Here is a 24081-nt window from a genome sequence, read left to right as displayed (position 1 = left end):
GGCGATACGGTCCGCATCTTTCTCAAACTACCCTGCGGCGTACTACTACTGCTGCTACTGCCGCAAAATTCGCAACGTCCATCGTCAAAGTCATGTTTTAAATATCCAATTCCAACGGTGCGAGCCCGCGGCCCTCCACTGCACCTTGTACGGACCTCTTCACCTGTTTCACAGCTTCTCGCCACGAATCCTGTCCCCTCCCCGGACGTGCGTCCTGCTCCACGAGGACTTGCAGCCACCTGGTGAGCACGACGACTTTTTCAAGGTCTCGCTCCTCCTCGACTACCTTTTGCACGTACTTCCCAAAGACCTCTACATCAGCACTGTGTGGCCCATCTCGCCGTGTCTCGGCGTGCCAGGCATCGAGCATGTTCTTGACCTCCCTCGTTGAGGTGACCCCCGAGGAGGCAAACGCTACTTTTCTCGGAGGGGCGGGAAAGGTAATCTTCCTCTGGCCGCCAGGCGGGACGGTATCCGTATCTGGGGTATGGTGTCTCCGCGGCGGAGCGTCAAGCCCTGATCGGAGAGCCATTCTTCGACGGCGGTGGTCGGCAACTACTTCCCTGCGCACGTCCTCCGGCAGCTCAGCGAGGAACTCGGCGTCAAGCTCCTCCATCTCCGGGACAATGGGGCTCTCAGATCCCGGCCTGAGCGTTTTGAAGTTGGTCTGGACCACCCCGGTCTGCGCATCTCGTTGACGCTGGGCCTTGCCAAATATGCCCCGGATGCCACCTCGTTTGGTCGGCGTCGTCTGCTTCCTTGGCTGCTGGGCGACGTGGTGTTGTCTCCGCGGAGATTGGGGCTGGGCAGGTCTTCGTCCGTATGTGGCAAGAACCTCGGCTTTCATGTCATCAGGCAGTGCGTTGAAGACGTCCGCGTCAATTTGTGAAGGGAGCACCGCCTCCCTGCAGCTGGGGCTTTCGCATCTTCGTACTGCTGGAGAGGGGCTCTGTCGAGGCCGCTGTCCCATTAACCTACTTCTGATGTCGTTTGGCAACTCAGAAATGACGGCGGGATCCGGGTTGCTGGGGAGGATGAATTGAGTACCGGACACGTTCAGCGGAGTGTTGGCTTTGGCATCTTCCTGGGCGGCTCTCGACAGCGCCATGGCAGGGTGTACCTTTTGCTTGCGAGGCGTCAGCGGATCGTCCGCAATGGGATCTGCGTCCATGCCATGGCCAGGAGACCGCTTCGGCTTTTGCGGGCTCTCGATATCGTCAATGGATTCAGTACGTGATGGCTTTTTGGCGGACGAGGCACCGACAAACGGACCGAAGCTCAGTGTCCGTTGACTGCTCTCCGTGGGCCGTGCTTGTTGTGCCTTTATCGGCTCCAGTCTGGTCATTTGAACGCCGAGCCCGCGCAAATCGCCGGGACTGAACTTGAAAGACCTCAGAATAGAGACGGCCTCTTTGCCAATGGTTTCGTAGTTGTGCGTCGCAACACCAAAGGTCGCACTCTTGTTGAATGTGTCGCATCTGCCATGGCCCAAATGTTTGGCAGGGTCCAACGGTGCGTCCAGGCATCTTCGCATAATCTTCATTGTGAGATGCGTGCCCCTGACCTGCTCATTCACAAGACGCTTCTCCAACTCCCTGCACAAGTTGAACACAAACTCCTCTGCCTCTTGCTGGCTGATGAACCGAATCCCCCAGTTGACCTCTGCGGACACCGACTTCCGTGGTGGCTGCTCGCCGACCTCGGTTCGGTCAATGCCTCGGGCATAGTCTGAGAGTTTCTCGCTCGTCTTGGGTCCCAGGGAACCGGCAAGACGCTCCTTGGACACGTTTCGAATGTCCTTGACGAATTTGATGCCCAGTTCCTCAAGCTTTCCACCTATACTGTGAGAAACGCCGGGCAGTTGCTCGACTGTCAACTCGCCCACGATATCCAGGACACGTTCTGGCTTCAGCTGGAATTGTCCGGCTGGCTTGGCTTTTCGCAGGGCCACTCTGGCCTGCAAAATATTGCCGCCAATGCCAACAGAAACATCGCATCCGGTTTTCGCTTTGATGCTTTCTCGAAGACCCATGGCAATTTCATCTGCCTTCTCCTGTTCCCGCCAGACATTCCCCTCATCAATGCCAATGCCCTGGGAGTTGGATGCAGAGTACACAACAGCAGTGGCGTCTATCAAAGCCTCATCAACACTGACACTCTGCACAACTCCTCCGATAGACATGACTGACTCATAAAACAATCGGCTTGCTTCTTCGTATGCGGGAAAGTCGTATGGCAAGACTTTCAGATCAGGACAGAGCTCGATGGCCCGTTTCATCCACATCCCATTCGTGACCCCGAACTTGCGAGCCGGGTAGTTGCAGCTTGCAATCTCAGACCCTGGACCACTGCTGTGTGCCACGACGGTGGGTTTGTCGGCGTCTTCGGAGTGTTGCCTCAGCGATACAGCGCAAAAGAAGCTGTCAAAGTCGACATGCATAATGTAGCACCGCGCGCCTGGCTTCTTTTTAGACTTTTTCTGTGCCAGTCCTTTCTCGGCAGCCAGTCGCTGCATTGCCGACTTCAGGTCCGCTTTCCACGTGGAGAGATGATGCAACCGGCTTTCTGAGTAGAACTGCTTGAGAAACTCGGGATTTGCCGTTGACGACTTGCGTAAACGGGGGTCCGACAACAACCAGGCGTTGTGTTCCTCCGACGTCATTCCTTGGCGTGGTTGCGCCGCCGGAGAGGGACTCACAGCATGGACTACTCCATGAGGTTGTTCTGCCGGCCCCATGACATGATGATCCGCCGAGATGTCATGGCCGGTGGCTGTCACCATGCCTGGGCTTTCTACGCCGCTGGCGGGGTCGGATTCGGGAGACACCATCAAAGACGGGCGTTTCTCGACAGTCGCCTCTTGTTTGCTGGCAGCAAGAGAGCCTGGGGGCTTTGACGATTGTATCTTCTCGGCGAATTGGCTCAAAGACTGACTGGGGAGGGCTGTGGACGACTTCAACTGTGACGTGTAGAAGCTATTGTCGGTCTGTTCCTTGTAGCCCCGCCTAGTTTCCGGACTGACCTGGGTCATGTCTTGCTCTCCGTCAAACTTGAGGACTTTTTGTCTGGGTCCCTCGTCTAGCACGCGATAGTTGACCCAGGGCATCAATTTGCCAGCGGCCACCGAGTCGACGATCCATGCGGGCTTGACGATGCGGTATCGGGCAAAATCAACGCTTTTCTTGGGAGGCAAAGTGGAGGCAACAATATGGGTAGCCATCGTCTTTGAGTCCAAGTACTGAAGAAAGCCACCGCCGTGCTCGACGATCTGGCGATGAAGGCTGCATTCAAGTCAGCACGTGCCGAATCGGGGGCCGTGACGGGAGAGAGCGTACACATGCAGGGGCGGCTGAGTATAGCCGGTGACGTGAGCAACTATCCCCTTGAAGATCTGAGGCTTGTCAGAGGCGGCGCGCAGGTCGGCGTCGAGGTTCTGCAGCTTGGTTTTCTTGCGGCGGAAATAATCGCCAAACCCGCCAAACTCGCTGCCCTCGTATTCGTCGCCGTCTTCATTTTGGAACTTGTGGTTTTCTATCCTCTTGCGCACCAGAGACGAGTTTTTTTCCAAAACGCTGCCCATTTTGTGTGAGTGTGGCCAAAGTGCACCCGCTATGTGCGCAAATCTAGTCCAGAAGTAGGAGCCAGGCTAGCGAGAATTGATTCAATCATGATCTGAGTGGTCATGGTTTTTGTCGCATGCCTCATATATTGTGTGCCATGGACAGATGCGATTGGGTTTATGGCACGACGGGGGCTTGAGCAAGGAGAGGGGGTATCCAAAAAGAGAAGAAAATAATAGAAGGGAGGAAGGGAAAATAGCTAAGAAGAGGAAAGCGAATGTTCCTCCTTAAGTTGAGGAAGCCGGGCGTGATGTGATGATGATGATTTGCGTTCACGATGGCGACTTTTCCGCGTAAGCGTGGAGAGTGGAGAAGTTGCACACGCCTTGCACACGTAATCGCGTGACTGGCTCGAGCTAAAGAGGGCTGACTGTGGAGTCTGCTGGGAGGGCAGATCTTCGACGACTGCAAGGATGAAATCTTTCCTCTCTGCACATCAAAGCAGCCTTCACCACCGGCAAGCTGGCTGACTGCCGGCGCACGCCATCATGAACAACGAGCAGTTCCGCAAGCTGATGCTTGCAAATTCGCAGCAAGCATCCGGTTCGAAAAGCGGCCCTCCTCTTCCCGCCGCAAAGCCCAGTAGCGGGGGCACAGCTCTCGGATCCCGGCAACGAGCCAGCATGCCCATGACACCGTGAGTGCCAGTTTCGTCGAGATGTTGTAAGGCTGCATCCTAACCAAAAGATGCAGCCGATCTGTAGCAGGCCACCGGGGCGATTTTGCTCGACAGCTTGCCGACTGCAGCCAGTCTGACAGGCCGCAGAAAAGGGTCAGAATCTCGGCACCCAGGGGCGTCAGGCTGGCAGATGGCTATGTCGACCGAGCGCAACCCCGAGATACTGCTGAAGTCGATGACCGACAGGCGAGACTAGAGGCCCTCGAAGAATCGTACAAGAACGAAGAGATTGACGGGAAGACGTACGAAAGGCTACGATTTCAGATTGCTGGAGGCGACTTGGAGAGTACGCATTTAGTCAAGGGGCTCGATTTCAAGCTTCTCGAGCGAATAAGGAGGGGAGAGGACGTATACAGCAAGAAACCAGCCGATCCAACGATTCCAATGGCCGAGGACGACGATGCGCACGTGGACGATGCCCTCGACGAGCTCGAATCACAAGAGGTTCATGCGATCGAAAGAGAAAAGGCAGCAAAGAAGAAGGGCCAGCTATCTACAGTTGTAGCACGACAGAGAAGGACAAGAGACCAAATCTTGGCGGATATGAAGGCAGCTAGGGCAGCGGCCAAGGAACACGCTGAGCCTAGTTTGGGGGATCGATTCCGCAAGATTGGTACGACACAGAAGCTCGGCACGCGTATCGAAAGAGATAGCAAAGGTCGGGAAGTACTGATCATTGTCGATGCCGACGGGCACGAGAAGCGAAAAGTCCGGAAGCTGAAACCTGGGGAAGAAAACGAGTCAAGAGACGAGTTGCCAATGCCCGACAAGAGCGCAAAGCCTTTGGGCATGGAAGTTCCAGAGCAATACAGAAAAAAAGAAGAGCCGGTGGCCGAGGATGATGGGGAAGTCAATATCTTTGATGACGTAGGGGATGACTATGACCCGTTAGCTGGAATGGATGACTCAGAGTCGTGTTCGGGCTCGGATGCGGAAACGACAGAGAAGCAAACAGCTGACAATGGCGCTTCGCAAGAGAAGCCAGGAGCATCGGATGCAATGCCGCCAACTCCGAAGCCGCAAACAGGCGCCAGAAACTACTTCCAAGGTTCCAAGACACGGCTCGTTTCGGAGGAAGCAGGACGACGGGCGCCGTCCATGTCGGACCCGGCCATCATGGCGGCTATCAAGAAGGCAGCAGCACTACGTCCAATCGAGTCGGAAGATGATGACGACGAATCTCGGCAAAATACCACGGCAGCTGAAGAGCGGAGGCGAAGATTACTGCAAATGTCTCAACGGGACGACGACGACCTTGACATGGGCTTTGGGACCAGCAGATATGAAGACGAAGATGACTTTGAGGACCACAAACTCGCATCATGGGGTGACGATGGCGGCGACGGAGAAGGAGGCCGTGGCCGGAATGCACGGGGCCAGCGCAAAAGGGGTCCGAAGAAGCGCAAGGGCGACGCCAACAACGCTGAAGCTTTTCTGCGGATGATGGAGTCTCGGAAGGCGGCATGACGATGACGACGTTGACGCTTCAGTCAAGGGCAATGTCAACCGAGCAGTCGACTCGACCAGCCTGGCTATCCAGTCGACCGCTGGCGCCTGAATAAAAACAACCAAGATGATCTTGTGCACCCGCAAACGGCAATGGTCTTGTGACGATGTAAGAAGGAAACAAACGGGCAACGGGTACGCGAGCCGTCCGTCACCAGGGACCGGGCAGACAACGAGCTGCTGCGCAACGACGACGGCACAATCAGCCACGCGCGGCACTGGGAGCAATGACTGGTGACACTACACTGACTATTACAGGGGCAGGGGTTTTCAAAGCAGAGCAAGCTAGGTAGCCGCATGACGTCTCGAGGATGCACGGCACAACCGAGACGGACGGATAGCAAGTAGATGGGTGGACGGAAACTGGCGAAAAACGCCGGGCAGGTTGCAACGTGGCGGCTCCGCGCATGCACTGTGCACGTACTCCGTACGTCGCCATGCATTTCGCGTTTGCCTCGCCTATGCGATGCGGTGCGGTGCATTGCCACGTTTTGTGGGGACGTCGGGTGACCCCTGACCACTGACCAATGGCCATTGTTGCGTCGGTCCGCATCCGCATCGGGCGGCGGCAGCCGGATGATGGATCCTCCAACTTGAAACACACAACAGCCGCCATGCAGATGCTTGCTGGTCCTACTTGCAGCGAAACAGCACATGTCTGTCTGTCTGTCTGTCTGTCTGTCTGTCTGCTGCATGCTCAGATCTTAAATACCGGGCCCGGGGTTCCCTCTTGCCGCCTGCGCTCGCGTCGCATCCTCTTCTGCCGGGCATCATCTGTCGGCAAGGGTCTTCTTCGCTTTGCGCCGTTGGCTGGACTGGGCTGTATTCCGTTGAACGGCCGACTCTCAAGTTGACCGGGCTTCTCTCCTGCGCGACTGCGACCTCGGCTCACTTTTGTGTGCATGAACCCATATTCAAAGTCTCAAGTGGCCATCATGGCCGTATCTACCCGAATTCCTGTGTGGTTGGACTGTGACCCGGGCCATGATGTACGTATCTCGTATCAATGTTGCCTGCTGCCATTTCCCGTCTCTTCGTCCCCCCTTCCATTATTTTTATTTTTGTTTTTGTTTCTAGGGGAAAACTTGTGTGTCGTCTCATCTGCCTTGTGAGGCGCCATCAATGGAAATCGGTCCATCCGTCCATCTGTGCGGTTGAGCTCGGATACTTCCATTATTGGGCATGCTAACATTGCTTGTCTCGTAGGATGTATTTGCCATACTTTTGGCGGCATATCACCCTCGCCTCAATCTGATTGGTGTTTCTTCAGTCTTTGGAAACGCATCCATAAGGCACGTCCCCGGCTAGACATCAAGCATATATCCCTTGGTGTCAATATTGAGTTCTTCTTCTCCTTCCCCCCGGGCCCTCTCTAACAGGAACAAAAATAAAACAGTCACACCACTTGGAATGCCTCGTCTGTCCTCACCGCCATCGGCAAAGAGAAAGACGTTCCTCTGTACCGAGGCGCAGCCAAGGCTCTGGAACGCCCGCCTGCTCACGCCCCCGAGGTCCACGGCGAATCCGGCCTCGAGGGAACGTTCCTGCTACCCAAGCCAGCCTGCGAGCCCGTCGAAAAGGACGCCGTTGAAGCCATGTACGAGGCACTCATGGCTCAGCCAAAGGATACGGCTTGGCTCGTGGCCACCGGCTCTCTCACCAATGTTGGTGTGCTCTTGCGCAAATACCCTCAAGTCGCGTCCCACATCAAGGGAATCAGCATCATGGGCGGGTCTGTCGGAGGAGGTTTCTCGGATGCCGTCCTGGGCCACGCCGACAACAAGGATCGCATCGGCAACATCAGCTTCTGGGCAGAGTTCAATATCCTCATCGACCCCGAGGCTGCGGCCGAGGTGTTTCACAACAAAGAGGTCGCCAAGAAGACGACGCTGGTGCCGCTCGATCTGACCCATCAGGTTCTGGCCTCAAACGACGTGCGACATATGCTATTGTATGGACCCGGCGGCAACGAGGAAGGCAAGGGAAAGACGACGTTGAGAGATATGCTCGTTGAGTTGTTGTACTTTTTTGCGGAAACCTATTCGTATGTGTTTTTTTTTCCTATTTTCTCCACGGCCCTCCTCGATGCCGGCTTCAAACCACTGACACCCAGCAGAAATGTTTTCGGCATCACAGAGGGTCCCCCTTTGCACGACCCCATCGCCGTCGCTGCAGTTCTTATTGGCACTTCCGACGAAATTCCCTTTGCAGAGTGGCACGAAGAGAAGAGCGTACACCCCAGGTATAACGAACGTTTCGATGTGACCGTCGTCACGGAGGGGACTTTTGAAGAAGCCGAGGCGGGCACCAAGCAGACGGGGCGCACCATTGTCAAGGCTCTGCCGGCTGGAGAGGAAGGCGTCAGGATACCGAGAAGTATAGACATTACCAGGTTCTGGCAGGAGATTGAGGCCTGCATCTCACGCGCCGACGCAGTCAATGAGAAGAATGGCAAGACCTTTTGGGAAGAGTACAGACCATGAGTTGCACCAGCAGTCCCCTCCCTCCCTTTTATTTCCCGCTCCGCATGTGGGAAAAAAAAAGCCCGACGGTCTATAAAGTGCTTTGTTTATTAACACTAGAGGATGATGGTTTATGCTGTTTTGCTCGCTATTCTTACAAAATTCTTTGCCCTCGTCTCGCCCAATGACGGAATGGGAAGGTTTCATTACAGTTGTATACAGTTTACACCGCCTTAGACATCACAATGGAGCCTCTCGGCTTGCATCCAGACTCATCAACAACTTGAGACTCCGCTCGTATGTCCACACCGTGACAGCACTGGCGGGCGCAGACTTCATCAGACTTATGGTGAGACCCCTGTACAGCCCGCGGAGACCCTCTGCGCGCGCAATGGCGGCGATTCCCCGCAGCGCGCCCGTGTACTCGGGTATGTCGCTGTAGACGTAGCGAGCCCTCGTAGGCCCCTGGACCTGTATGCGCTTCCGGACGAGGTCGAGAGGGAAGACGGCGGTCTTGGCCACGACGCTGCCCGCGACGCCGGCGGCGGCGTCCTCGCCGCCCCACGGCATGTCGAGGCCCGACAGGCGCGCCCGCAGGCCCTCGTACGTGACGAAGAAGATGCCCATGAAGGGGACGATCTGGCCCAGCGCGGGGCCGACGCCGCGGAAGAAGCCTCGCCACCCTTCATCCCGCTGGATGTCCCGGACGGCGCCCCTCAGGGAGGTGTATATCCTGCGGCGGCCCTGAGCGGCGAACCTCGTCCGCAGCAGGTCGAGAGGGTACGTGAGGGAGGTGGCGAGGGCGCCCGAGGCGGCGCCCGCGACGAAGCTCTCGGCCGGGTCGGGCAGCCGCGTCTGCAGGGTCGTCTGCAGGAACAGCGTCGTGGTGCGGTACGTGGTGAATTGGATGGCGGCGTAGCAGACGTACAGCAGCTCGGCGGGGACGTTGCCCTTCCACAGCCCGGCGAGGCCTTCGTGCCGGAGGATGTGCCTGAGCGTGGCGACGGCGCCGTGGTGCGCGGGCGCCGTGCGCAGGGGCGCGAGGGGGTCCGACAGCGAGTGCGGCTGGAGTTGGAGGCGGATTTTCACCACGTCGAGCGGCGCGACGACGAAGCTTCACGAAAGGGTGTTAGTTGGCGGCGCCGGGGGGGTTGTGGTCATCTTGCTCGGTTGTTGGGTTTGCCCGTACCGAGATACAAGGCCGGCTATGGCGCCGGCGGAGACGACTTGCAGTTTTGTTCCCTCGTCCTTGAGGCGCGTGCTTTGGGTGGACATGCGGCCTTGTGGAGGCGCGGCCCTCGCGCTCGCATGCTACCGTTGCCAGCCTGTCAGTTGGAGCTGGGGCTGGGCGCGCACGAGCTCTCTGCCTGCTCTCGCACTGGTTCAGAGGCGACTCTTGTTCCTGGGGCGTAGATGGGGAGAAGGGGGGGGTTCGCAGAGATATCCTCGGCGCGGTGGTTGCTTCGGAGGTGTTGGAGCCAGCGCCGGCCGTCCGCGGACCACAAGCGGGTAAGTTTGCGACGGCGGAGTCGCCGTCGCCGGAGGGAGTGCGGCGGGTCGAGTTACTGTTATGAGCTGAGTGATGTGTGGATGTGTGGATGCTGTTGTCGTGAGCTGCCGAGGGCGGTGGTTGAGGTGAGGTTGTTGCGGTGTTCTTTCCAAGTTCCTAGTATTCGGTATCGATAACGTGGAGTGAAGCATGCGGCGTGCCCATTGGCTGCTGCGTGAGTGACAGACAGGCTGCCAGCATGCGGCGGCGCCTGTGATTGGCCGCCGCTGCTGGGCCGCGACATTTCCGTGCCCGAGTCTCGCTCCAGATGCGACAGAACAGAGTAGAGTACGTACAACAATCGGCTGCATCCCGGTACGCCGTATCTGGTGCTCGCTACCGGGGACGGGTGGCAGGCAGGCAAATGCCAGCGATCCGGTTGGTCGGCCCGGCGTCGTTTCGCCTCACTTGGCAAACCTGGCAAAGCTTCCTTTGCCCCGAACAACCACTCGTCTTCCCCGCGGATGGATGCCATTGGCCGGCTCTCCGGCCTAACTGGGAGTGGGTCGTGGCCGAACGGATGTTTTGGCATCAAGTCGTCAAGGTCTCATGATGCGCCCCGCCGCCCTGGATCAACGGGGGACGGGCGACATGGACCCGCGTCACTCGGCGGAGGACCTTGGATCTACTAACGTTACCCATCGTACAACAACGGCAGGCAGCATCTCGTCCTCTTGCTCTTCTTGAACATTTTCCCTTTATCCTCACACGTCTTGTCTTGCCTTCCCACCTCTCCTTCCGCCTTCCTTCCGACCCGACGCTGCCGCTCCGCCCCTTGCCGTTCTCGGACCACTTACGTACTTTTGCACTTGCTTAAGCCTAGAATGGAATGGAAATAACGCTTCGCTGAGGATTTTCCCCGACAGCATGAGCACGTTAAGACTTTGCTGGACCTGACTAGTTTTTTTTCTTCTTTTTTTCCTTTCCCCCAAACATCGTACTCGTACACACATCAACGCCGGTGCTCCAATCTCTCTCTCGTCTCTCATCTCCCGGAAACACAACACAACAAGGGACGCATCTGAACCAACGTCGCCACCATTTCCAGCCCTCAAAGGGGCTCGCGACTCACCATGGCCGTCGTCTCCCCTCCCGACCAGGCAAGCCTCCTGTCGGCCGTCCTTCCCGCCCTCCCAGCCGCAGCAGCATCAACCCAGCCCGCCCTCCAGGTCCTCCCTCTCCTCTCCCCCATCCTCCGGCAACGAGTCCAGCTCCTCTCCGCCTCTAGCACAGAACCATGGCTCCGTCTCCTGTGCTACGACGCCGCCAAGGCCGCCAAGCTGGCTGACATTGCCCGCGGCCCGACGCTCGAGCCGCACCCAGTATCCGGCGAGGTCGAGGTCGACTGGGGGTACGACTCGGAAACCCGCTACAGGCGGCTCGACCAGGAGACGCTGCAGGCCCTCGTTGCCCTGCCAGAGCTAGGACTCGCCTTCAACCTGGTCTACTGTGTAAACGACAAGGAGGGCGGCGGCGACGGCTGGCGCATCGGCGAGGTCACCGTTGCAGACAAGCCCACGCCCTTCTCCCAGTTTGGCGGCGCGTCGACCATCGCCGAAGCAGAGAGGCAGTTCAACGACAAGGAAGCCAAGGAAACCAAGGCCAGAGACACGCTCCGGGTAAACGGCGCAACCGCAAAGTCCACGCCCGCGGGCGATGTTGACGACGACGACGACGACTACTGGGCGCGGTACGACGCAACGCCCGCCAGAACACCAGCCAGCCATCGCAGCCCCGCGCCAAACACCGGCAGCGCAACGCTCTCCCACCACCGGCAGCCCGACGCTCTTCGATCGGTAGCTGAAGACGACTACTTTGCGCAGTACGACGGCGTGCAGCCCGCCATGGACAACCACGACCCCGACGAAGAGGCCCAGGCGGCGCGGCTCACGGGATCCCCCGGCTGCTTCCAGCAGAACCCCGCGCCCGCCTGGGTGAATGGAAACGGCGGGATCCAGCACGGCCTGTCCAATGCTGAGATCGGGTTGCAGCAGCCCCGACCCGAGTCGAGCGCCTCGTCCAATGGCTCCCTTACCGTCGCCAAGCTTGAAGAGACGGCGGGTAGGCAGGAGAAGAATGAGTTTGGGGTGAAGCAGCATGTTTCGCGTAGCATACGCAGCCTGTACATGCTCTCCAAGGCTAGTGGCATAGATAGGGACGAGTTTGAGAGGCTTGTGAAGACGGAGCTCGATTTGCTTGGCATGATGGATGAGGGAGAATGATGTGTAGAAAATCGGACAGGATCTCACGAGCTGTGTACCTCGTGTGTGGGAGGGGGAGGGGTGTTTCCATGTCTGAGTTGTTGCATTCCGTTGGACGCATTTTTCATTCATGCATGGCGTTTTGCTGGTACATTTCTTTTCTCTCTAGCGGCATCGAACGGTGCATCTGCCTTTGGCGTTTTCGGAATCTGCATCCGTGAGAATACAAATTGAGGAGATTTGATTCAACCAAGACTCGAGCCCTGATTCTCGACGTGCTATTTTTTTATTCGTTCGACGCTGCGGCTCCACGCTGAGGGGGGGGGGATGATGATTTGTCCGATTCCCCAAGGTTCTGCTGGACGCCAGGTGTGTTTTATACATTCGCTAATTCATCTATGCTAACTTCACGGCAAGATCCAGGCTCGAAACCCTGACACCATGCTGAGGAGGATAATAGGAGGGGTTTGCTCCAGGCTTGTCTCTCACATTACCCCATATTCATGTACAAAAGCTAGCTAAACTTCGACCGATAATGAGGTTATCCAGCGCTATCCTGGCCCATTCTACAAGCCTCGTGCAGCTCTTGTGCTCTGGTGGAACCGGCGCGTGGCAGTGGAGGTAGTATTTGGAATGTTGGGCGTTTTGCCCGCTGCCATGAGGTCCTCTATGATCTGGTGCCGCAGTTTCGTCGACCAGTCCAGCTCGTCGATGACATCCTTCAGGCCAGGCATGACAAGTCTACAGGGCAGTGAGTGTCCACTGTCCATTTGCTTTCAATGCCGCACACGCTCCCTGCTGGTCATCCATGACGAGGGCCCAAAGCCCTCCAAAGTCCCTGAAAGGAAAGAATAGCTCCTTGTCCCTGGCATTTGCGACGTCGGCGTCGCGGTCGATCATTTCCGTGATTCTGGCATAAGCGTTGCACGCGGATGGGACCAGAGCTCCCAGGCACGTCATTATTTGGTATCGATTGTACGGGCCGGGGTTGTAGAGGATCTTTGTGGAAGTGTTGGAAAGCAGTGCAAACACCCGAGGACATCTTGAGATATTTTGATGGCGTTCCGAGCGACTCCCATGGCCGAGGGGACATCGGACGACAGTCGAGTCAATGAGGCTAAAGTGAGATTCAGCAATCAAAGACATCCACATGGAGGGTTGGGGAGAGATTTCGAATTCGTGTGTTCTCGTGGTGGCTCGGGAGAGTCGACGGCGCTACAAACGCCACTACATATAGAAGGTGGTGTCTCTTGGACCCGTGCCATCTGGCCTGCCACGTACTGGTGTAGATAGTCCTTGATATCCTTGGATATCGTCTTTATCAAAAGCTCGGGCTCGTTGACACCGATGCCCGGCAATAGTTCCGCGCCGCCAAGTTCGACTTAAAAGTCACTATTGCCAAAGCTGTTTTCGTCGTGAGCTGGAAAGAAAAGGTATGGCTGTTGTGGAAGAGCGTACGGGGAAGCCGCGTCATTGTCACCAAAGGTGTTGGGTAGCAAGTCCAGGAGGTCGAGCGTCGTCTCATTGTCAATCTGGGACGTAAAATCAAGAAGCAGATTGGCCTTGGGCCCTTGATACGAGGGAGATGAAGAAGACTCCCCGCCAAGGGTATGCGACGCAGGTGGCTGCCTAGTACCGGTAGACGCATCCTCTCGAACGGCTTCTTCTGCTGCACGACGTTAACAGGGGCGTCCCATAGGCTTCCGGGGTAAGTAGACGCACGCAATGCCCTCCCTCCTACATGCCTCGCATCCGTCGAGATCTTTTGAACAATCAACTTCCGGCTTCCTGGGTAGTGTACGTGAATAAAAAGTCCCTAATGAGCGTTACTGAATGGTGGAGCAGGTTGATTCACGGCATTCATCGCAGGCACGATGCTTTGGCGTACTGGCGGCCATGCATTGCAGAGATGGGTTTGTTGCCATTGCTACTTGAGAGAAGTCCAGGTCAAGCCCAAGGCTCTTGCGTGTTTATGAAGAAGAAGAAGAAAAAAGAGAGACGGCGAAGTACAAGTACATGCACGTAGTCGGTGCCGGGTACCTTTACCGGGTCCGCGATGGCCGAACCCGCGGTGGGCCTTTGCGGTGGCACCACAGATGCAGTACAGTGACAATGCAGTGCCGTGGTGGGGAGGAGACTGGAGACCAACTTAATAAACGAAGTAAGTGCTCATGCGAATTTGTGGAAGGAGCCACCAGTGATGGCTGACCCGGCAGATTCTTAGTGCTTCAGGTTTTAGAGTCTGACATCGCCGGAATCAGATGGAGGGCGAGCGCACCGTGGTAAAGAGAAAGCCACGAGAAGAAAAGGAAAACACCAAAAGGCTGGGCCAGGCAGCCTGGTTAGAATGACGGAAGAACCGCTCCGTCATGGCTGCTTGTTTCAGCCCGGAGACAAAATGGTGAGTTGCCAGCCAAAACACCACAAACAGACCAACACCACTCAATGTGCAGAAACAACTATAAAAGCTAACATACAAAATGTGTCATCAAAGCGAGAAAGTTTTGCTGCTTCGCAAGCCATCGACAATAGACAATAGACACGTCACTGGACTCTGGAGGTTTAGTCAAGGCTGCCTGCCAGTCCTACTTACCAACCGACGTCGCCGACGCTGCTCCTCGACGTTTTCGAGTCGACAGGCGTGGCCCACCGGGAGGAGGGATGACGAGCGTGAATGCGGGTTCGATCCGAGACCGACCGCCGCCACTCTCACATTGCAAAGCAAGGGCGCCAGCCGCAGCCACATGGACTCCCGCCGTAGGTATTATAAATGACTACTCCGTACATGAGGAGGGGAATTAGGTGCACAGATGAGTATAACGTTACGTGGCCGTTGCTACGTTCCTGCGTGTGCAAATTGAAACCGTCACACAAGTGGCTAATCCCGGCTTACGAAACTGCAATCGACTACGGAGTGCTCCGTACCAGCCTCCCCATCGACAGCAACCTCGAGCTGAGTCTTTGAGGTGTATGTAACCTCTCTAAAATGCATGACCTCACCAGCGCCGTGACGTGCAGTCTACTGAGTCAGGCCCCCCTTTTCAGCTTTTAGAAGCAAATCGCCGCCTCGAACCATCAGAGCACAGCAACGGGCTCTTAATGAAAGTATCCACCTTCAGCTCACTCACAACCATGGCACCGTCAGCATTTGGACCAAGATTCAAACGTCCAAACGTCCGTGTGCAACATTGAACACTACGCTTTAAATACAGAAATGCGCACATTGTTGTCCGCGGACGAGACTTGAACCCTCGATGCACACTCAAACAGTCCTCGATATCTTGGCATGATCTCCTACTGGATAGGACATCTCCATCAATCTCCAAACACACCAACACGTACCGCGGAATGCATGGACCCGAGGCTGAAGAACAAGAGGAAAAAATTGAGTTATGCATGCGACCGCATCATCTTGAGACAGAGGGGCCTCCATCTAATTTCGACTCCTCCATAAAAGCCCGATATACGACGAGCCCTACTGTACTTCAATCAGGGATTGCGATACCTTCAAGGCACTTCGACCATGGACCGCCTCGGCGAGGCTGTGCGTACATCATACCGCACCGCTTTTTTAGACGCCTTGAACGAGGGACGTGCCAAGCCGCTGATAATTCCATACAGCATCTTGGGCGCGCCTGTTATTCCTACATTATGGCTGACAATCCCCCATACTTCGAGGCCATGGTTGTATCAGACGAGGTGGCTGGTCATGGCATTTGTCACTTGCTTCAATGTCCATGTCACGCGAACCGCTTCGAGTACCAATTTTGCCTGTGCGTACGTCGCGGGGCTGATGGCGGCTTGGGGGACTATACTGACGATGAATTTGTTGATTTGGAGACGGCCGCAGTTCGAAGCGGCGAGGGTCATAAAGGTTGAGGCGGGTGCGAAGAAGGCTGGGAAAAGTGAGAATGGGGACTGGAAGACGGTCACTGAGATTGTCCATGAGGATGTGCTACGGCAACGGAAGCACAACATGGATGCAGTCTTGCACGACAAGAGGGACGAGGCCAACAATGAAAATGAATATATGTGGCAGACGTTTCCTGAGAAGGGCACATTTTTGGACCGTCTGGGCTGGGCGCTGGACCTTTCACTCAGTTTCCGTGGTGCAGGTACGTATTCTCCTCGCCCCAGACCTTTGTCTGTTCTTCACATCGACAAGTGGCTGACCCTCCAGGTTGGAACTACTCCATCGCATCCATCCCACGACCGCACATCCCCAGGCCCATTCAGCCCGACTCGCCCGTAATTACTGCCAGCATCACTGCCAAAACCGCCAGCGGCTACACCGTCCCCCTTAGTGAAACCGAGCTCCTTGCCAGCCGTCTCACTGGGATCGCATCGTGCTACCTCATACTCGATTTCCTCTCGGTGCAGATGATGAAGGACCCCTACTTCATACTGGGGCCGCACATGTCTCAACCCCAGTCACACCTCATCCTCGTTTACAGAGAATGCATGTCCATGGTGGGGATATGGGCTGCCATCAACGCCCTGTTCAGCCTAAGTGACTTGGCTCAATACTACTTTCTGAAGACATTCTTCCCTTCCCGCGCCGCCCTCTGGCACTACGCATCGACCTTTGGTTCCTTGGCAGAGATATTCAACCGTGGACTGGCTGGATGGTGGGGTGCATGGTGGCATCAGACATTCAGGTTGGAATTTCTTGGTCCATCCACATATCTCCTCCAAAATGGATACATCAAGCGGGACTCGAAGGTCGCCGATGCGGTTGGCTTGTTCTCGTCCTTCTTCCAGTCGGGACTCATGCACGCGGCGGGGAGTGTCTCCTCGATTCCTGACACCAAACCTTGGCGGCCAATTGTGTTTTTCCTGCTGCAAAGTGTGGGCATCGCCTTGCAGCAGCGACTGGCGCTCTTTTTGCGAAGCGGCCTGGGCACTGCGCCAAGAATCATCAGACAGCTGGGCAACGTGCTGTTCTGCCTGGCGTGGCTTTACATGACCGCCCCCTTTTTCATTGATGACATGGCATCTACCGGGCTGTGGATGTTGGAGCCCGTTCCCATTTCACCCCTGCGATGCATGGGATTCGGGCATCCAGCGGACCGCTGCTGGCGGTGGGATCGGCATCATCTGCCGAAATGGTACAAAGCCAAGCACTGGTGGGAAATTGGAATCGCTTTATAGTACTACTAGTACGGAGTACGTAGTACGGAGTAGACGGGAAAGATTGCCCCTGTCGGATACCCACAGCAATACGTCGGCGGATATAACTATTTATAGGTAGATTGGATCACACACGCTCCACATTGTAGTAGTAGACCTAGTAAATAGACTCGGACTAGATGATCTTTTTCTGCGCTTTCAACCACATGATGACAGGGCCGTAGTTGGCCTGCTTTTTGCTCAGCACGTCTAGAAAGGCGCTGTAGGCGACACTGCTAGCTATTAGCCTCCTCCGTTCAAGCTGAGCTATGCAATGGGAAGTACCTTTCGACTTGTCGCTTGTGGATACAACACGAATACTCGGGGTACCGCAACTTTCTCGATCTGCTCGAGAAGATCGAGAACGCAATTTCGGCAACTTTTGAGATGGTATCTACATTGTGTAAGCGCAGTAGAGACAGCCAAACAGCGGGGAGCAATAGGAAAGCCGTCACGGAGCTCTGTACCGGTAATCAGGGCCGTGCTGGGCCGCCGTACTCTTGGCAAGCATCGTATGTACGCCCACATTTTGCGCGCAGTCTCGACAAATGCGCTGCGCAAAGAATCGAGCACCGTCCGTGGGGCATTATGAGATGTGTCAAAGTACATGAGGTGCGACTGAAGGTAAAAAAATTCTATACAGACGTCAGCGTTTAGCCGGAAAGGCAACACAACACACTCGAGAGAGGACTTCGCACTAAGAGCTTTCCGCTGAAAGTTTTGCCCTATTGAGCGGCCATAGTCGACCGTCAAAGAGTTGGATACCGCTGCAGGTGTTAGCTGATTCTTTCTGGAAATAGCTTTTACAGACGGCTTACGAATAGCAGCTCCCGCCTCGACGTCCTTGGTCATGTCTAGCGACCTAACATTGATCCGCGTTCCGCAGTATGGAAATCCTGTGGTGCCGGCTTTGCCGACGGGCTTGCCATTAATCTGCACATCGAAATTGACCAGCGTCTTTCCGGGACTAACTTGCACCCCATACTCGGGAACACCTTGATGCATCGTCTCGAGAAACCGCACGGCCTTGCTCTTATCGAGCGTGATGAGCAAAAAGTCGTCAATAAGCCGCATCAGGAGGCAATCTTGCCCTTGGAGAAAGCCTAAATGTTTCCTTTCCAAGTCCGCGTAGAAGTAATTACATAGAAACGAAGACAACACTGAACCTTGCGGTATCCCCCTTTTCTGACAGTAATACTTGCTGCCAATCTTGACCAGGTTTCTTTTAACATGGTCGGTCAACAGTTGGATCAGACATGTTGTACTGTGCTCTCTTTGCGCTACGCCGTCGACAAAGATGGTGTTCTTCTTTGTGCTCGCTATGCCGTTCCTGAGTCGGTCCAAGAATGGTTGTTGGCCCTGCGCAAGTGCTGATGCGTGCCATCGCCGAATTGGCTTCGTGGCGGTTTTTTTTGGTTTCGTCATGGAGCGCTCGCCGGGCTGCACTTCTGCGTGCTTTGTGATGGTGTATTTAGGTTGACTCGGTACGGTTTTCATGAGTTGTACGATGGCGTCTTGGGGAATGGTGTCAAAGGCGGACTGGACGTCGACCTTGGCAAAGAAAAAATGGTTCGGTCCGCCGGAGAGGGAACGTTTAAACGTTTTGAGCTTGGCATACATGTCGCCGACGGAGAAAAGCGTTGACGCTAGGCGCTGCGGGTTCGTCATCTACAGCCAGTAAGCAGTTGCTTTGCAGCAGCAATGAACGACAATCCTGTTTACCTTTTCAAACTTCAAGGTCGTGTAAACGGGCCGTAGGACGGAGTTGATGCTGGGCTTCAGACCCTTGGCCCCCGTTCTGCAGGCTTGTTTCCTGCGCAGGTTCATAATTGGTCGCAATTTACGCTCCCTGGGAAGCAGCCTTATTTCACTGAATCCCATGTACCTAGAACGAAGAATCTCGTCGGCCTCGGTAGCTGTCATTTCCTCAAACATGTCCGTCTTCAGAATTGACAAAGTTGGTTCTGCAATGCGGCGCCAAATATCGTGGCGGAAATAAAACACTTGGTACCGGTGGGTGTTTGACTCTGTAACGTAAAAGTTTGCTTGAATGAGCGGTATCAACAACGAGTCGAATACAAAATATAAAAATTCGTGAAACAATTCGCAGCGTTTGTTCACGTCAGTCCGGCCGGCCTTTTGGGCCTCGAGGCCTGGAGGTTGCAGCCACTGGATGTTGGCCAACTACCGACAACAAGTTAAAATTTCGTCTCACCACGTGCAGCAAAAAAGCATACCTTCATGCCTTGGCATATTTCGTGCAACGTTAGGGCCTCGAACCGCCGAAGCTTAACAAAGTGGTCGACGTTGCGAAGGAATACGGCTTTGTTGTGGGAATGCGCCTCGCCTTTGCCCCAGAAATCGTTGGGCACGATATGTGAAAAAACAGCTTGGCAGAATGCAGATACTTGAGAATGTGAAGTTGCCAACTCAACCAATGAACTACACTCAAAATCATCCTGGAGCGACCGGGACGCACGGCATTTCTCTTGACAATCGTTGGCGGCAATAGGGACTGTCGGTTCTATGCTGCGTTGAACTCCCATTATCTGACGTCTTTCGTCGAGCGGGTGAGAAGATTCGTCGGCATGTAGTCCGCGAACCCGAGGACAGTAGTGTTGTAAAAGTTCTCCGTATGAGCAGCGGCTATGGAGCACCTGAAGTCGCTGAACGAGGCGCCAGGCTTCGCCTCTAAGGCGCTTGGGCAGCTTGGGCGTCCCATCCTTTGAGCAATATTTACCCATTTCGATAGACTCCTTGATCTCCTTTTCCCGCAAGGTGTAGTCATGAAACTTTTGTGCCGTCTCCAAGACGTTCACGTTGGAAGTGAAGACGTTGTGCAGCCCAAACTGTCTTGGAAATATATGCATAGTAACCTTCATTGTGTTCGCGGCTATTTTCTCGACCTGGCAGCTTGTGCCGTCATTTTTGGCGGCGCGACACCGATTCAGCACATCTAACTCATGTTCAGCGACGGTCTTCAGGAGTAAAGGGGAAGAGAGGTCAGGCCCGGGGTTGGGGCCAACGTACGGATGGGCTTGAAACCAGGCTGAACCCGGCCGCGCGCTGCGAGCGCTGGCTTGGCGTAGAATATACGGCTTCTTATTAGAGTTATTTCTGACGGTTTGCGAGGTTGGTTGGGATTGCTGCGACTGCCGCTCAATTCCAACTCGGACACGGGGATGCCTAGCCAACATTAGGGCTAGGCGCCATGAAGGATTACCCGTGCTATGGCGGTACGATACAGCCCTTACTCACCGCTTATCTGGTAATAGTTGCCGATTCCCGCGTCAATGGCAACAAAGATAGAACGCTCAATGAGAAGATCAACCATGACTTTCTGTCCCGAACGACCTAGCAACGCCAGCACCTGCGGCCAAGGCTTTTGTCTTAGGGCCGCAGAGTGATGATTAGGATAGAGGCTGTACACGTCCTGAACAAAAGTGCCAGGAGGGTCACCCTCTTTGCTTCGTTTGCGGAATCCATCACAAAGGAGGTGTTTCGGCCATGTGCCTGGCGTCTTTTCCCGGTTGAACAGGGACCATATGGCCCAGTCCACAAGCTGGCACAAGACAAATCAGCAACGATTGCAACTGCAAGAAAAAGACCGACCTCAAGGCAAGTGACACAAGACTAACCTCTGACTGCGTGCCCTCGCATTCAGATATGCCACCTGATATGGTAATATGGGAGTCGTCTCCCTTTTGTGAAAATGCCAACCACTGCTCGTAAGAGGTATTGTCGGTCTGCAATAAGGTGTCGGAGGAGCAGATTAATGTCGAGTCTAAAAACTTGGCAACAACTGCTTCTAGTTCATGTTCATCAGCACAGTTCCCCTGACCGAGCGAACTAATCTTTTTCCGACGAAGTCTGGAACTGCTTGGAAGTTTGAACAAGGCATACTCCCGCAGTGTTAGGACGGTCGCATAAGCATGTCGCAGAAGATCCCTCCTGACGAGCCCGTCACGAACCACGACGTCGTCATCCGGGCTTGACGCGTCTCGCTCATGGCGTCTTCGCTTTCGGCCAGCAGTCATAGCCTCACAAGCCTGGCTCGAGGGCAACGACGTGACGAGCTGGTAAAGTCGTCGACAGTGACAACGTGCACGCGTTTGTTTCGAATGTGTTTGACTACAGAGGGTCAGTGGCTAGATTCCATGTCTAGTGTGGCTGTGTATTGTCTGTGCGGGCGGGTGTGGCTTCGCGACTACGTACCACCACGTCAGAGTTGCGGAAAGCAGGGTTTGGGGTTGGTTGGTGGTTTGATTGCAGCCAATTGGACGGTGGTTCAAAAAAGCCCAGGATGGAGCTACTTGTCAAAGCACTCAAGAGTCGAGACGGTCCAATCTTCATGGCATCAGTATTTTGATTCAAGATCAAGTACGCGTCGAGGACGCGACTTGTCCCAATCTGCTCCTCGGCAAAGCTGTAGTTCGGCGCAATGCCGTCGCGGGGCTCTGCATGACAGCATCGTGGCAGCCCCTGGGAAAAGCTCTCGTGGAGGTGCGCGTCTGACCGAATGCGTCCACGTCAACTTGGAGCAGTCCGTACTCACTGACACTGTCATGTTGCCATGTTACACAATGCCCTGATTGATTTCGGGTTCGGGATTATCGGGAGTGCTGGCCAGATCGGCTTATGAAACGTGTGCAGACACAGGATCAAAAGCTATTGCTCACCAGGCCAGGGCGTTGTCAACCCTGTGATTGGCGAATCCGATCAATATTGTAGGGCTTTGTGTTCTCGTCTTTGTCCCGAAACGGCCTACTCGGCCAAGGTGGCCAATTGACGACATTACAATGTGATGATCATTGATGATGGACATTTGTCGTTTTGGTCGGCTCCCAATGCCATGGCGCTCCAACAAGGCGCTCAACAGCGCCGAGCAAAGGTGAGGGGGGGGAAAGGGAGCCCGGCTGCCCGCCCTTGTCAAACAGTCTGTCTGGCCCTTGGCGTCGCATCAACGACCTCTGCTCCGTAACAAAAGCAACGCCCTGAAACTGCGAGTGGCACCTTGCACGGCGCGGATCCTGTGCGAGTGAGTAAAGTGGCTGTACTCGGTATACCTCGACGTGGCAGTGGCAAGGCGTCAGTACTTGAGTACTTGAGTAAATAATAGTACTACGCAGTACGGAGTAGCTCCTCAGTGCTCACAGGGGAACATGTTCGCTCGTACGTACTTGAGCCAGGAGACGATAAACGGCGCCCCAGACTAGGGTCCATGGGTTTAAAAATAAACAGCGAGTACGTGTAGTACGTCGGTACGTCGGGCTCGGCTACCGAGAGCCGTCATCTGTCTCGATGCCTCCTGCTGCCGTTGATCGCGGTGTCGAGCAGAAAAGAGGGCAAAGCAATGGGTTGAACGTGCCAGTCGAGGGGAATGCCGCGGCCTTGGTGAAAATGCCGATTATGCGTGAGACCAAGGGAAGGAGAGGCGGGATGAGAGACTATCTGAGGACTTGATGTACCGCCGCCTGCTCACAAGTGTAAGTACGTAACTACGTACTTCGTACTTGCGTTTGGTTTTTTGGTCCCATGCCAAGGTGTCGATGAAATGGCAGTACATACGGTACGTAGTACGGATGGATGGGCAGGAGCGACTGGCAACCTTGGAATGCAGGCCGGCCAGGGCCCAACGCCCATGTCCCAATTTCCTTCCCATGGCAGGTGGCCGAGTTGTTGGTCAGTCCTTTATTTCCCAAACGCATCGCATTGGGCGCTGGGCACCAATGCGAGGCCAAGCACTTGAGGGGTGGACGCCTCCGCTGGGGCTTGCCGCGATGATCACATCTTGAAGTTAGTCAAGCAGCTAGTTTGGCAGGGTGTTGAATCTTGATGATCTGGCACTGGCACTGGCACTGGCACTGGCACTGGCACACCGACACCGCCGCCGACGCCGACGCCGACGCCGACGCGACGTGTGTCTTCCGGCTCGGGGCCTCGGGAGAACAACACGGTCGGTTTGCGTGGCGGAATGCACGGCCAAGCTGGTGGTGGCGGCAGCCCCTCCAGCAGAAAGAATACAGAATGCACATTGCACACAGGGAGGGGGTGGGAGTGGCATTGTGTTGCTGGCAGATGATTGAAATGAGGACTGCGCACACTTTCGCGAGCTTGCAGCGGCGATGCTCGCGTCCTCCGCTGGAACGAACCCATGTCGGGTGATGAATCAATTGTTATCAGTGGACAGTGGGAGTGCTCCTTGATGAATGTCAACTGGTCTGGCCCCGGCGGGGGGGAAGGCAGGGCAGGGCTCCAAACAAGACGAGGCCCCGTCTCCCCGTGTGCTGCCTTACGACATTCGGACCACCCTCCCTTGGCGTCGCTATTGTTTGTCCCGGAGTACGGAGCACGGAGTAGGGCGTACGGCGGCGTACCAGTACGTACTTGCTTGCTGTCTCTGTGCGAGACGAGACATATGCCTGCTGCCGAGGGCTCATGGTGGGCCCGATGGCCACGGCCCATGACGAGTGCTCCAATGGCCTGCTTACTGGTCCTCGTTGTGTCACCACCTGAACCCAATTGATCCCGCATGGGCACGTACTCGTCCGTGCGGAGCACTCGTCGAGTCGAGTCGAAGTCGTACCCTCGTCGTCACATGCACCACGACCATTTTGGGTGCGGTGTGCTTCCCATCCATCCCATCCCATCCAGGCCAGCCAGGCCAGGTGGCACCGCGCCGTGGCAGCACTGAGCGACGACCCGACGAGGACAATCAGTTGAGCGGCCCGCCCGCCGGGTGCTGCATCAGCCCGCCAGTCAACAAACAGCTAAGCTAATTCATGCCCTGCAAGCATGTCCTGCGCGTCAAATCAGAATCAGAGAGATTGTCGACTTCCTGGAGACATCAGACCCGGCCTCGGCCGTGGGGTTTGCTCTGTACACCTCAAGTAGA

At 55.6% G+C, this 24081-nt stretch overlaps 8 protein-coding genes across 8 annotated transcripts; 4 read left to right on the top strand and 4 right to left on the bottom strand.

Moving 5' to 3' along the window:
* Nucleotides 1–97: 97 nt before the first annotated feature.
* Nucleotides 98–3580, bottom strand: MAM_01792 (Y-family of DNA polymerase; the record flags this gene model as incomplete). Its single annotated transcript, XM_040820591.1, has 2 exons — nucleotides 98–3281; nucleotides 3336–3580. 2 exons carry the CDS (start codon nucleotides 3578–3580, stop codon nucleotides 98–100), a joined length of 3429 nt encoding a protein of 1142 aa, XP_040680934.1.
* Nucleotides 3581–4108: 528 nt separating this feature from the next.
* On the top strand, nucleotides 4109–5766 carry MAM_01791 (RED-lik; the record flags this gene model as incomplete). Its single annotated transcript, XM_040820590.1, has 2 exons — nucleotides 4109–4257; nucleotides 4314–5766. 2 exons carry the CDS (start codon nucleotides 4109–4111, stop codon nucleotides 5764–5766), a joined length of 1602 nt encoding a protein of 533 aa, XP_040680933.1.
* A 974-nt stretch (nucleotides 5767–6740) lies between these two features.
* Nucleotides 6741–8288, top strand: MAM_01790 (Inosine/uridine-preferring nucleoside hydrolase; the record flags this gene model as incomplete). The annotated part of the gene is made up of 3 exons (XM_040820589.1): nucleotides 6741–6769; nucleotides 7202–7849; nucleotides 7922–8288. The coding sequence occupies 3 exons, from the start codon at nucleotides 6741–6743 to the stop codon at nucleotides 8286–8288; spliced, it is 1044 nt and encodes a 347-aa protein (XP_040680932.1).
* A 219-nt stretch (nucleotides 8289–8507) lies between these two features.
* Nucleotides 8508–9542, bottom strand: MAM_01789 (Mitochondrial thiamine pyrophosphate carrier 1; the record flags this gene model as incomplete). The annotated part of the gene is made up of 2 exons (XM_040820588.1): nucleotides 8508–9381; nucleotides 9457–9542. 2 exons carry the CDS (start codon nucleotides 9540–9542, stop codon nucleotides 8508–8510), a joined length of 960 nt encoding a protein of 319 aa, XP_040680931.1.
* Nucleotides 9543–10889: 1347 nt separating this feature from the next.
* MAM_01788 (uncharacterized protein) lies at nucleotides 10890–12038 on the top strand (the record flags this gene model as incomplete). Its single annotated transcript, XM_040820587.1, has 1 exon — nucleotides 10890–12038. One exon carries the CDS (start codon nucleotides 10890–10892, stop codon nucleotides 12036–12038), a length of 1149 nt encoding a protein of 382 aa, XP_040680930.1.
* Nucleotides 12039–12583: 545 nt separating this feature from the next.
* Nucleotides 12584–13942, bottom strand: MAM_01787 (uncharacterized protein; the record flags this gene model as incomplete). Its single annotated transcript, XM_040820586.1, has 4 exons — nucleotides 12584–12758; nucleotides 12808–13134; nucleotides 13476–13686; nucleotides 13906–13942. The coding sequence occupies 4 exons, from the start codon at nucleotides 13940–13942 to the stop codon at nucleotides 12584–12586; spliced, it is 750 nt and encodes a 249-aa protein (XP_040680929.1).
* A 1598-nt stretch (nucleotides 13943–15540) lies between these two features.
* Nucleotides 15541–17168, top strand: MAM_01786 (uncharacterized protein; the record flags this gene model as incomplete). Its single annotated transcript, XM_040820585.1, has 3 exons — nucleotides 15541–15794; nucleotides 15858–16132; nucleotides 16198–17168. The coding sequence occupies 3 exons, from the start codon at nucleotides 15541–15543 to the stop codon at nucleotides 17166–17168; spliced, it is 1500 nt and encodes a 499-aa protein (XP_040680928.1).
* Nucleotides 17169–17322: 154 nt separating this feature from the next.
* Nucleotides 17323–21223, bottom strand: MAM_01785 (telomerase reverse transcriptase; the record flags this gene model as incomplete). The annotated part of the gene is made up of 8 exons (XM_040820584.1): nucleotides 17323–17453; nucleotides 17585–17821; nucleotides 18005–18854; nucleotides 18909–19370; nucleotides 19424–20142; nucleotides 20217–20372; nucleotides 20445–20748; nucleotides 20825–21223. The coding sequence occupies 8 exons, from the start codon at nucleotides 21221–21223 to the stop codon at nucleotides 17323–17325; spliced, it is 3258 nt and encodes a 1085-aa protein (XP_040680927.1).
* Nucleotides 21224–24081: the final 2858 nt, after the last annotated feature.

The sequence above is a fragment of the Metarhizium album genome (assembly GCF_000804445.1).
Source record: "Metarhizium album ARSEF 1941 chromosome Unknown scaffold_3, whole genome shotgun sequence".
Taxonomy (NCBI): Eukaryota; Fungi; Ascomycota; class Sordariomycetes; order Hypocreales; family Clavicipitaceae; genus Metarhizium; species Metarhizium album.
The sequence above is the reverse complement of the archived record's forward strand: the minus strand, read 5'-3'. Positions and strand labels throughout refer to the sequence as shown.